The following is a 12,984-nucleotide window of genomic DNA, read 5'->3' on the forward strand; positions in this document are numbered from 1 at the left end:
GGTAGATTCGTAATTCAGTGAGATTTTACTCACCTTATCGACTTGAGCGTAATTCCTCAATTTCTGATAATAATCCCTTTCCTCGATTTAGCGATCACCTTAAAAAGATAAAACAAGCATTTAGAATCGTTTCGTAAACCTTTAAATGCCGAAACAGTAATAATCGGTTACTGTTCAGCAATTTTCGGTTTTACGAAATTACTGTTCACTATTCACTATTCACGGTTACTGTACAATACTCAATTAATACGTATTTCTGTACATATAAATAATATATACGTATTTTTGTACGTATAAATAATATATACGTATTTCTGTACGTATACATATTAATTCGTATTTCTGTACGTATAAATATTAATACGTATTTCTGTACGTATAAATATTAATACGTATTTCTGTACGTATACATATTAATACGTATTTCTGTACGTATAAATATTAATACGTATTTCTGTACGTATAAATATTAATACGTATTTCTGTACGTATAAATATTAATACGTATTTCTGTACGTATACGTACGATTTAAATGTAAATACAAATTCAGTAAATAAAATTTACTAAATTACCCTTTTACAAAATTACTTTTTACATTTACTGAAAGTAATTTATAATTACATTTACCGAAGGTAAAATTTAATTACATTTACCGTAGTAAATAAAAATTACATTTACATTTACCGTACACAGTAAATTACCAAAATACCCCTATCGTAAAACATTTTTACACAGCCGCACGTGGCGGCGCGTGGGGCCCACGCGCCGAGGCTAACCACGGCGCGTATCACGCCACCGCCGGCCCAAAACTCTCCCCCTTCCCTCCTCCGCCCTTCCCACGGCCTCACGCCGCCCCTAGGCTACTGCACGTGCTCACACGCGCCGCCTAAGGCGGCGGTGTTCCACACTCCACCTCTACCTCCGATCCTCATCCAATCTTCCCCAAATCAATTCAAAACACCACACAAACACACATAAGCATCAAATCATCATCTCATACCTAGATCGAACGGTGGAGGCTTCGAGAATCGTCGGAGAGAAACAATCGCCGATCGTGTCGATTTCTTGTGGGAGGCGTGTGATGGCTTGATTAGGGCTGCTCGTGGTGGCGTCAGAGGGTGGATAGGGGTGTGGATCGTGCGCTCGCACCGGCGGAGGGCTGGAACCCGTCGCTGCTGGGCTCGGTGACGTTCGGCGGTACTTCACGACGACGCTGTAGCTCGTGCCATGCTCGGTGGGACGTCGCCTCGGGCTGCTAAGCACCTTGGAGTCGGCGGTGAGGAACACCTCCCTCGGGGGAGAGAGATCGAAGGTGGAATCCGAGAGAGAGAGAGAGAAAAGTTCGGGTGAGAGGGAGAGAAAACGAGAGGGAAGAGAGAGAGAAAAGTGAGAGGGAGGCGGAGAGAAACTGAGGGTTTCCAAAAGTGGAAACCCTAATCACAAAACATTCTATTTATACTCGTTTCTAAATCGGAAACTAACTTCCGACGTTAATAACTTTTACCTCCGACGTCCGATTCGAACGCGTCACATATCCACGAACTCGTATCGACGAGCTCTACAACTTCCGTGAAGAAAGTTTTCACAACCGAGCGACGAAATAAAAGTCGATAAATTCGTTCGGAAACGTAACGTTTTCTTATTAAACGTTCTCGGAACGTTTCCGTTCCCGTTTCGTAACGTTTGCAAGCAAACATATTCGGTTTAAATCAAACTTCACAACTTCATAGAACTTAATTCAATTCAAATAATGTTTGGAAACGAGGGTTATTACATTTGATAATTTGATGAGGTAGACATGAAATTAAATATTAAGCTGCTTTATTTATAAATTATAAATGCTTCTCCTCTAATTTCATTATCGAATTAACTACGTTCATTTAATCTAATCGATCAATATCGTAAGGAATCTAAGCATGCACCAGACATATCCCTTTGTCAGTTTGATTGTGTGACAAGCTTTACCTACTGAATCAACTATATAAGAGGGAAGAAGATTAGAAGAAGATCAATAGCCTAGTCCAGAGGTATCAACTGGCATCATAATTAGGTATAAAGAAAACATAAAAATGCGTAACGCCAAGAGACAAGTTCTATCTTTTTAAAAAAAAAAATTTTGATCAAGTGACGAGTTCTATCTTCAATCCTATGAGTACGTCCTCTGGGGAATAATGTTCTTTTTCTAGGAAACAAATATCCAAGAGTAGTGGTCAAAACTAAGGGCTGCTGCGTACTGCAATTCGTAAGCAATAATCTATTTTCACCAATAATGTCCCATTTAATTTACTGCACAATATTAGCATCAGCTTGAAGAACGTTCATTCACATTTCGCCCTTGTCTGCAAAGTAGCAGCCGGTTCAGTCAAGTTCAAACTAAGCTAATGATCTGCAGACCTATTCAAATCCGATAAACATATATATGCATATTTGCGTATAGTACTGCATGCTTGTTCAAAATTAAAAGAGCTGGCTAGTAATTTGTTTCTGGATTCCATCGGTTAATATGCGCTAAATTCTCCTTCGTAGACTAGAAACCAGCTGTAATTGAATCAGTTTATGAATGTTTTTACGTACCTGACCTTCAGACCCGTGGCAGTTAAAAGATCGAATACAGAGATGACAGAAAAAAGAAGTGCCCTGGATGAAGGTAGGTATTTGCAGATGTTAAGAATTATGCATTTCTTGAATGCTACTTAAAGGAAAATGACGAGCGACAGCCTTGAGTTTCATTGTACGCATTTAAGTTATAACAAACACATGTGAGAGTGAAGAAGGAATTAGAAGGTACGTGCTTCCTTATAACTAGCGCTGGATCTAATCTCACTCACATGGCTAACCAAGATTTCTTCTGGTACGCTAATTTTAGCTTGACACGTACAAATATACGATCGATGAACACTTCGTACTCAGATATCGATCTATCTTCTTGGAGGGACCATATATATCTATAAATTGGCGTTGGACCATTATTTGGTAGCCGCAATATTAATATTCCGGTAAAGACAGTTGCATGAGTATGCAACCATGCTTCATGCTCGTCTATCATACAAATGTATATAACATACATCTATCTATATATCGATACCTTATACAGATGGTAAGAAAAAGACACTTTTAAATTAAAATAAAAGTCACCATCGACTTATATTTCATTTTCCTTTCTCTGCAACTAGTGGCTTTTGGAATTATGCTCTGAGTTGTGTAAGCTGGTAAGTTTCATTATATTAGTTGCATTGGCTGCCCTAGCAATTAGTCCACTCCTAATAATGAAATATGATAATGATAGTAATCGATTGGTTAATAGATCCGGATCCCCTCTTCCATTAGTTGGGCATTCTACTATTAAACATCATCATGTCAATTCACCATCCTTTGTTTAGTTAACTACTCTGTCATACACTATGGTTTAATAGCCAAATAACTGTGACTAGGGAAATGTCGGAAAGCTATTTGTTTCTTTTCATGTGGGCATTCTCTTTGAGGCTCTCCCTTTTTGACGTGAATAAAATGAAGACACAGTAAAATAGGTTTGCCTAGTAGTGCATGCCTACCCAAGAAGAAGAAAAGGCAAGTGAAGAAGAGTTGCCTGCATCCGTTGATTATACATCAAGAAATCATATCAATAACTATTTGCTTTCAGCCTTAGCTAATTGCACCATAAATTTTTACTTAAAGTGGAGTGATAGGACTCGTTTGGCAATGCCTACAAGATTGAAATCAACAACAATCACTGCAATTCTGCAAACTCTCCTGCCTGCACCCCTCACCCATCTTCGATTTACCTTATCAGCCTCCAAAGTCCAAATTATCCTCATTCAAACGCTGTAGTGTTCCGTTCAAGGATTCGGATCGGGTCAATTTAAATTGTTTAAAAGCCCAATGGATCAATTTGCTAAAACGTCCTTGTCTAATGTCTACAACGCTCAAATGTGGTTGAAAGTGATCAAGGTGCAGGCATACATATTGTTGTCTTGATCACTTGATGTTTGCAGCATAAGGGTCTTTAATTTTGATGTTTTCAGCATAAGGGTAGTTCTCTTACTGCTAATCACAAAGGTTGGGAGTATTCTTTCAATAGTATAACAGGAGCAAAGAGAAGTATTCCAATATAATTCACCACATCAAAGTTTCTTGAGCTGATCCAACAGAACAAGGTACGGCAAAAATTCAATTTTTATGAAAACATGAATTGAGGTTTCATCAAATAGGGAAAGTTCATTCAACAGTACGCAGCCTCGGAGCCTCCTATCAACTGAATTGTTCTATAGATGTATCCATTTTGATTCTTCAAATCACACTGAAACGCTAGGAGCTTTCTGCATTTCTCCAAGGAAATTGGATACTCGAATATATATATTTATAAACATTTCACAACCAAAAAGACACGCATCTTACACAATACACAGTTACACCAATAGTAGATCTTGCAAGACTGCAAGTGTGCTTACATTTTATGACCTTAGGCGGCCAACTTCAGTCAATTGAAGGAAATTCAACTTACAGCCAAGAAATGCAGATTAGCTATTCCCCAGCCTTGTCGATTCCACTAAAGTTAGCTCGTGTGTTCATCCTTTTAGCTGCTAAAACAATGATGCTTTGAGACGCAGGGCTCGCAGACACTGAGGATTTTACAGTGTCTGAGATTTTGTGGAGAACCCCTGAGTTTTATAGCCTGCAAAAATATAAATAATCAAGATCACTACATTTGAAAATACAGAAATTTCAGGTGCAGTGTCATAGACTTCTTAACACTGAGGCTATATGCTGGCTACCTCAAAACATTGGAGTGCAAATAGATGGGTTGCCTAGTAATGGAATTTTTTCATCATTAACCAAATATGACAATGATGTTCATTACCCATAATTACCTAGCAAAAAGCATATATTTCCATCAGGTTGCCAATACTAACTTGCTCAGTAACTTATATATTCATATAATATGACTACAGCATTAGCTTATCAACAACCTGAACACAGTTGAAATCAATAGCCAGTGCACATGTGTTTTTGTAACAAAATCCGGATACTAGAGTGAAAGAAGAGAATTTTGCCCTGCTTATGCATTATAAACCATCTGATGGGATCTGTGATCTGTCTTGCCACAATCACTGTCTCTTGCCGCTTGGGGTTTCACTACATATCTCTTTGATTAAGATTTTCATAGGTCAATTTTTAAGTTATGCTTCAGCTAGCAGAGTCCCTGTTCCAGGACCCAATTCAATACCAATGTGCACATAGGTCGGTGACAGTCCTGGAATGAAAAGAAAAACCTAATTGCTTAAAAAGTTGTAAGAAAGACATTTGAACAACAAGTGAACACAACAATTACCTCAATGCTTACATTGTAGCAAAAACATATCCAGGCAGTAAGACAACACAACATCCTCCATAAGGCATCACCTGACTATAACCAGGTTCTTTAGAGCCCTTGGCGAGCAGGAAAATCAAGATTTCATGGAATTCCCCACTGAAAGAAACATCTCCTCCTCCATTGATGTCCACACTGATAAATTTCTTACATTTGGGGATGATGGTAGTTCAGATTCATTTTAATGATAGTCAAACATTAATACCAGGAATGAGAACCAAAACATTTCCATAATGTCAATTTCAACTAACAAACTCTACATTCCATTCCAATTCATGTTGCCCGTCTTTGGAATTGATATTGTTCAATTGTGAATGGAATGAACTTCCCACAAATTCTAACCGTTAAACATTCTACCAAAACATATATCATTCAGCTACCCAAACAATCAATCACCAACTCACAAATAGATATCATCCAAAATGTTCTAACAGAATCTTCCAAAAAAGAAACAGAAGTATAAATTAATACCAGGAGACAAAACCCTCTCCCTTTGTTACATTGAAGACCAGCCAAATGTTCCACAATCTGATTGCAAAAAGCAAAGAGCCATGAAAACTTGCTGCTCCTACATTAAGAAGTCAGATACTAAATCCAGACTACCTCCCTCCACCGGCCTACTTATTCTTCACCGTTATCCCAAGCTCCTACATTAAGAAGTCAGATACTAAATCCAGACTACCTCCCTCCACCGGCCTACTTATTCTTCACCGTTATCCCAAGCTCCCCTGCCACGATCACAGTAGTCGCCATGTCCAGGAACATCCCATGCTCCACAACACCAGCCAGCTGCAACATCGCATCGCTCGCCGCCTTCAAATCCCCAATGTCCTCCTCGAAATACAAATCCACAATGTAGTTCCCATTGTCTGTCACATACGCCTCGCCATTCGAGGCTCTCAGCTTGGCAACACAGCCAGCCTCCTCAAACAAACTCTGCAGCCTCTTCGCCGTGAACTTCCAGCAAAACGGCACGACCTCCACCGGCATCGCCAGCCCGCTGCCTCCCAAATGCTTCACCAGCTTCGACTCATCCACAATCACCACGAACTTGCGGCACGCGCCCTCCACCATCTTCTCCCTCAGCAGCGACCCGCCTCGACCCTTGACCAGGTTCAGGTTGGGGTCCACCTCGTCGGCGCCGTCGATGGCGAGATCGATGACCGGATGGGAGTCCAAATCGGCGAGAGGGATTCCGACGGAGACGGCCTGCTCGTGGGTCCTCTTGGAGGTGGGGATTCCGACAATGTTGTGGAGCTTGCCCTGCCGGAGGAGATCGCCGATTCGGTCGACGGCGTGCTTGGCCGTGGAGCCGGTGCCGAGGCCGAGAACCATGCCGGACTCGACGTATTCGACGGCCTTGTACGCCGCGATTTTCTTCAACTCGTCTTGGGATAGAATCAGAGACGGAATTGAAGTTGAAGATGGAGGAGAGGACGGAGCAGACACCAAGATCGCACCTTCCATTGTAAAATCGATGAACCCAGAAAAATTAGGGTTTTAAGAATTGGGGAAAATCGAAAAAGGTGGAGTCTTTTTGGGTTCGGATTTAGGAATTGAAGAAAGGAAGAGAACCCAAAATCTGGAAGAGGAAAATGGCGATCAGAATTGGAGAAAGGAAGAGTCTTTTGGGGTTTAATTGAAGCAATGAGGGATTTAGGGTTTGAGGAATTGGGGATTTTGGAGATTGGGTTTTAAAAGGGGAGAGGGAGGTGGTGGCTTAGGAATGTGTGGCGGGCAGCATTGGGAAAGATAGGGTTTGTGAGGAGACGAGTTGAGGGTGAGATGGGGGGTTTGTATTTATAGGGAAAAATGGTTCAATGAAGGTGGTGGGAAATTGGGGAATCTGAGGGAATTAGGGTCTGGATTGAATTGTAATATTTGACTACATAAGCATAATACGCGTGGTGCGGAAATGATTGCATTATGTTTCTGTAAACTATGGCATATAACACTGAGATATAGGGGCTTTGGCATATGAAATGGTCCAAATATATAGTTGTGACATATTTGATTGAAATACTAACGGATTTGGCTCTGTCAAGCCAATATTTTTTAGTTTAAGCAAAACTATAAGTATGTTTAGGTGAATTTGAGTGTTTGTGTTGGCTTGCTAAGCTATTATGCAACCAAATGGTAGTAGGATAGCTCCTGAACCGTTAATTTGCTCCTGAACCGTTAGCAATAACAGTGATGCAATACTAATTTTCTCTTCGAGATTTAAGTCCAAATTGGCATTCTATATCAAATTCTTCTTATAGATTCTTGAGACGTATGCGGAGGAATAGCCATTGAGAGTGTGTGTCGAGGGGAGGGTTAATCTGATCCACCCAGTATGGTCTTTTTCAAGGATTGGGACGTCCATGCATTTGTGTATGACTATTGAATGGACCATATCTTATTACAATCATAGCATATGAATGGAATCAGATTTCCTTTGTTTATGATCATGAATAATTTGAGTCCCATGGTCGTGGTGGCAAACAACGCATGAGACTTGCCTTCATAACAATTCTCCGCATATTACCATTCCCAGCTCCACCTCTCAAGTTCTGATTCCTTTTTCCTCCAAGCATTACTCTATTGATGAGCTACATTTTCTAACAATTGTCTGAGAAATTGTGTAAAGATCTTCGATTTTGTTAAATAGAGCTGTCGGTTTCTGGTTTTGTTATAAAATGCTTCTGGGGCTTTCAGAAAATGCGAGTAATCTCGTGCAGTTCTTCCATGAAAAAGAGAAGCTATGATATTTTAGGGAAGCGCATCTTCTTGGGAAAGTGAAATTGCTGTTTCAGTCGTCCACTCTTTTCTTCCGTCAGTCATGTGAGCACCTAGCCTCCATTGGTTTCTTGTTACATATGGAAACAACCGTGAACGAACTGCCGCGGCCACCGTCGGAGTTAATAACTAAGGCGATTTCAATGTACTGTATAAACGAAAATCCCCTACCTTGGAGTTGAAACTTGGAAGAAACAAAGCATGCAAACAAGTTTCAATTGACCATGCTTAACATGTTGTTTATGTGCAATGCTCGGTCCAGATTCTTCCCAGGACTTCAAGTTAAGGCACGCAGTTTAATTTTCCATCCTGGGAGAGAAAGAAAGTTGGTCAGGTCAATATTCATTAAGATATGCATACAGAGACAATGTATTGTTGGTTTGAAATTGTCTTCCCAAACAACAAGGCACCTAAATCACAAGTAAAATACGGTCAATCTTGTTATTTGAGGGTGCCGTGAAGAGAGGGCACCTACCACTATTCAAATGAAGATCCAAGGCCTAATACAATGTTCAAGATCGTAGTTCTGAAAATCTCTGGTGACATTTTTGTTACGACAGCTCTAATTTTTCTTCAATCTGCAAACTTCTCTCATGTAATGCGGCATCATAAAGGACTTCAGTTGCCGTGGAAATGGCACATTTAAGCATGACAACTAAACGTAGAATAAGCCAATAAGGACTATCATTCAAGCAGATCACTGATAAAGATCACCAATCCATCTTATGCAATCATCATATGTATGTTATCAGTTTAAAGTAGATAACAATATACAAGGAAAGGGAGAAGAGAGCAAACACATGCTGCCAGAATAGAAGCGCCGAAGCCTCACTAACTGCATATCCCCTCAAACTGGCAATTGCTCCCAATAGAATTGCACTTGGGGTCGTGTACTGCATCAAAAGTACAAACCTGTACATTATGTCGCCCTCAACGAGAAAATTGAGCTTATCAGCCAATGCCACAATACCGATTCCCACCAGAGGAAGCACTAAGAGCCTTGCCACGGATATACCAATTGTAGTTCTAAGGCCAAGTTTAGATGCATTTGGTCCCTCTGCAAGCATACCCCCAAGAATAAGCATCACAGAAGGCACCATAGCACCAGCTAAAATCTCTAAACTATCTGTGAGGAAGGATAGTGGAGCATCATGTCCGAAGACAAAAGCTTTCAACTGAGGCACTGTCCCAATAATGATTGCCATTAGTGAAGCAATTGTTGGGGGTTGAAGTATGTGCTTGATTGGAGTTTGTTCAGCAACAATTCGGATCCTCCTAACCACCCTTGGTTCGGCCAAACACCTAATGGACCTGGGACTGTTTCCACCGCTTTCCACAGCGAGATCACCATCTGGAATACCGGGCTGTGAACCATGTGAGATGCTTTGGAAAACCCTAGCAATAAAGGGTGTCTTGGAATGCTCAGTTTCTTTATCTTCCATACCAGGCCATTCAGCTTCGACAAGTAAAGGCCTACTGAGATCTGGACCTCTGTCATCTTTCGATTCCTCAATCTCAGCTCCTTCCTCAACAACCTCATAATACTCCAATGGCGGTTCCATCATATGATACACAAAGGTATAAACAAGAATCACAGCAACCCATTGGGCAAAAGAGACATAAGCCACTCCTCTCGAGTGACAATAAGGTCCAAATGGATTTTTCTCAGTATGACAAACAGATCCAACCACAGCTAGCGGGAGATTTCCTGTATTCCCAAACGCAGTCATGATGACAGTGAATCTTCTCAAATCTGGGGGCGGACGACATATAATTACCACCAAGTACCCAAGCAAGGAACCTGTAAGTGTACTCACCAACACATTAACTGGAATAAACCACCACTGAACAAAGTTTTCAAGCGTAATTGATTCGCCTAGTTCGGTAAAGATTAGGCAGGGCAAAAATAATGCGAAAACAAGCTTGCTGAGGAGCTTAAATGTAGCTCTCGGTATCATTTGAGTCTTTGGGTAACCGAGAACCAATCCAATAACTGTCAGGGCCAAGAGTTTCATCAAAGGCATTATCGCACTCATCACATCCCCAGTTGAATCCAAATTATTTTGAACCAATTCAACAAGATACCGAGACATCTTTCCTTATGATTTAAATATGAATAGCAAATGTATCTCTGCAATAAATCAAATCAGAAAACTTCAAATCCCTACTTCAAGTGTTAGATCAGCAATTAGTACCTGATTAAATCTGAAGCTCAACTACATAGATTTAGCCTAGCATCTGGATACAGAATAAAATCAAAGAGCATGCAACATGAATACGATACAAACTAGGCAAAGAATCACCGTGACAATCGATTGAAGAATCAGACTTTGTTCTAAAAACTCGCTCAATTGCCTCACATATCAAACCAACCCAAAATTTCATGATAACCAAACATGGGCTTATTTTCACAGAACACAACAACTCAAAAAGGCCAAGAATTTAACATTCAAATAAAACAAAACTGAACTAGAGAGGAAGAGGCTTACATATTGAGATAGCTGGAGAGGATTAAATGAATGGTTGAAGTTCCAGAATGGGGTTTAAGGAGAAAGATTCGGCAAGGGGGCCTCAAACACTTAAACCAAAAATCTCAAAACCAAGTTCTTTTGTTTCTTACCAATAATGAGTGTGGGATCAACCTGAAAAATAATTAGCCACACCAACCCATGCATTTGATCGAAACATGACAACTCGATCTCAACGCGACGCGGTAGTTCTAAAAGTAGAAGAAGATAGGGATTGACTTGGGGAGTCATAAGCTGGCACATCCTTTTTTGGTCCCTTTAATTTAGAGAGGAAGAAATAGATGAGTTTTGGTGTTGGGCTTCAAAATTACATCCTTGGGAGTCTTATTTTAGGTTTAGGCCCATTATGCCTTTCTATTTGTAATGTTTATGAGCCTTGAAGAATGAGGTTTGGACCTAGACCTATTTCATTTATTTTGCTGCTACAAAAAGACATTGGGAAAGTTCACTAGCATACATTGAAGTGATTAAACAGATTATGCAAGATCATAGGTTCGTCATATTATTACAAGATCATAGGTTCGCCGTTTTCCTAATTCACAATAGCGTAATGGGTAAATGATATGGTTTTCCTAACATAATGAAAAAGAAGGATGCATGTGAGGAAGATTAAAAGAAATATATAAGGATATGTTCCGGGAGAATTATTAATATATCATTGTATATGTCTTAACTTATTTAGGTTTCCTTATTAAAGTAGATTACAACTTAATGTAATAGATATGAATCTCGGATTCTTCGGGATACACCATATGTAATGCCTATATATAGGCCTCATTATCAATCAATAAAGAGTTTGATTATGTTATTTTATGTTGTTATTATTCTCGTTTCAATCATACTGCAACACGTTATTATGCACTTTATTCTAAAGTGTCTAAGCGACAAGGCCACCACCAGAACAATTAACCCTAGTCCTGAAAATCTTGGGCCCAACGACCTATTTTCGTTGTATCGCCGGAAAATCAAATCAAAAAATCTGACAAATGGTTGTCGAAACAAGAAAAAAAAACAGTTATGGTATGGGTACCTATATATTTGATATGGGCACCTCCACATCGACGACACCTGCATGTCCAGTCCCGGCGTCTTACCTCCTCTAGTTGACGCCGACCCAGTTCCGGTTTGATGACCCAAATCCCATATGACGTCAACCTTTGTTCCTCTGGCGCCCTTGGATTCATCGCGCCGCCACGAAGTCTCGTTGAGCATCCACGGGGCTCCGGCAACCCTGCTAGCGCATCTCATCAGTCCAGAATGGAAAAAGCCCTCCCCGGTCGCCCACCTCCTCGCAGCCCAGATGTGACCCATCTTAGGTGACGACGCCCTGAGGTCAAGATCAACTAGCGCAAAACCGATCGGCATCGACTGCATCCTCTGACCGCCGTCAACCCTCGTTCAGCTTCCTATGCACTCTGCGTTCGATCTCTATAAGATGTTCGATCTAGATGTCCCATGCACTCAGACTCGACCCAAGTCGGTTTTGGGCCTTCTGCCAGCCCAACATCCCTTTTAGGCATCAGCTCTTCCAAGCCCAATAGCCTTTATGGCTCTAAACTCCACCATTTCACTCCTTTTCTTTTTTCCTATTCTATTATTTAATCATTTATTTGTACGTTTTAATTTTCTAACTATATTTCACGTGCTCGTATAGGAAAAATTATCAATCGTCGTACCACTGAGATGACATGCATGCTTGAGATAAACGCTACTGAAGAGCTTTTTGTGCCATCAATACGAATATCCACAAGTAAAAGGAATTCATCAAGCAACTTTCTTGCATAATGATTAATTTGCAGCGTTACTCATTTTAAAGCGGTATATTTGGCAGACCAACAAATATGTTTTTCTTAAAGTTGCTATTTTTAAACATATATCTAAATTATCGGGTGATATTATCCTTTCCTATGTCTCTTTTCTACCCTTTTTAAAAACGTCGATGAGAACAAAGAAGGATATGATTCCCCTCTTGGTCGATGTTTTTCGTGTTACAGTTTTGGGGGAGTCACGTTATTATTTAAAGGGAAAAAATTAATTCTGTGTGGTCACCTGAGTGCACTGCTGTTTTAGATGCGATCATTAGAATCGCCATTATGCATCGATTATTTTGTGACCATATACATCACAACCCTTCTAATTCATGTTACATACTTGAATTGTTTCGTTTGTTCGAAATCCATATAACCCTCATTTCTTGTGAATGTGTCGCCATCGCGATTGTTATTTGAATTTTTAAGTGTTTTAAACTCATGTCTATGGACAATAATCCCAAGTTCTTCATACACGTTTATTTGAGCTGAAATTCATAC

At 40.2% G+C, this 12,984-nt stretch overlaps 2 protein-coding genes across 2 annotated transcripts; both read right to left on the reverse strand.

The window, feature by feature from the left end:
* Nucleotides 1-5,757: 5,757 nt before the first annotated feature.
* LOC126790121 (probable ribose-5-phosphate isomerase 2) lies at nucleotides 5,758-7,157 on the reverse strand. Its single transcript, XM_050516262.1, has 2 exons — nucleotides 6,052-7,157; nucleotides 5,758-5,972 (listed from the first exon to the last, which is right to left on the reverse strand). Exon 1 carries the CDS (start codon nucleotides 6,834-6,836, stop codon nucleotides 6,066-6,068), a length of 771 nt encoding a protein of 256 aa, XP_050372219.1. The 5' UTR covers nucleotides 6,837-7,157; the 3' UTR covers nucleotides 5,758-5,972; nucleotides 6,052-6,065.
* A 1,657-nt stretch (nucleotides 7,158-8,814) lies between these two features.
* Nucleotides 8,815-10,898, reverse strand: LOC126790120 (protein PIN-LIKES 2). Its single transcript, XM_050516261.1, has 2 exons — nucleotides 10,637-10,898; nucleotides 8,815-10,278 (listed from the first exon to the last, which is right to left on the reverse strand). Exon 2 carries the CDS (start codon nucleotides 10,238-10,240, stop codon nucleotides 8,882-8,884), a length of 1,359 nt encoding a protein of 452 aa, XP_050372218.1. The 5' UTR covers nucleotides 10,241-10,278; nucleotides 10,637-10,898; the 3' UTR covers nucleotides 8,815-8,881.
* Nucleotides 10,899-12,984: the final 2,086 nt, after the last annotated feature.

The sequence above is a fragment of the Argentina anserina genome, chromosome 4 (genome assembly GCF_933775445.1).
Source record: "Argentina anserina chromosome 4, drPotAnse1.1, whole genome shotgun sequence".
Classification (NCBI taxonomy): Eukaryota; Viridiplantae; Streptophyta; class Magnoliopsida; order Rosales; family Rosaceae; genus Argentina; species Argentina anserina.

Bases quoted from the DNA above. Each gene is read 5' to 3' on its own strand.
- LOC126790121 (XM_050516262.1), bottom strand. From the start codon at position 6,836: ATGGAAGGTGCGATCTTGGTGTCTGCTCCGTCCTCTCCTCCATCTTCA.
- LOC126790120 (XM_050516261.1), bottom strand. From the start codon at position 10,240: ATGTCTCGGTATCTTGTTGAATTGGTTCAAAATAATTTGGATTCAACT.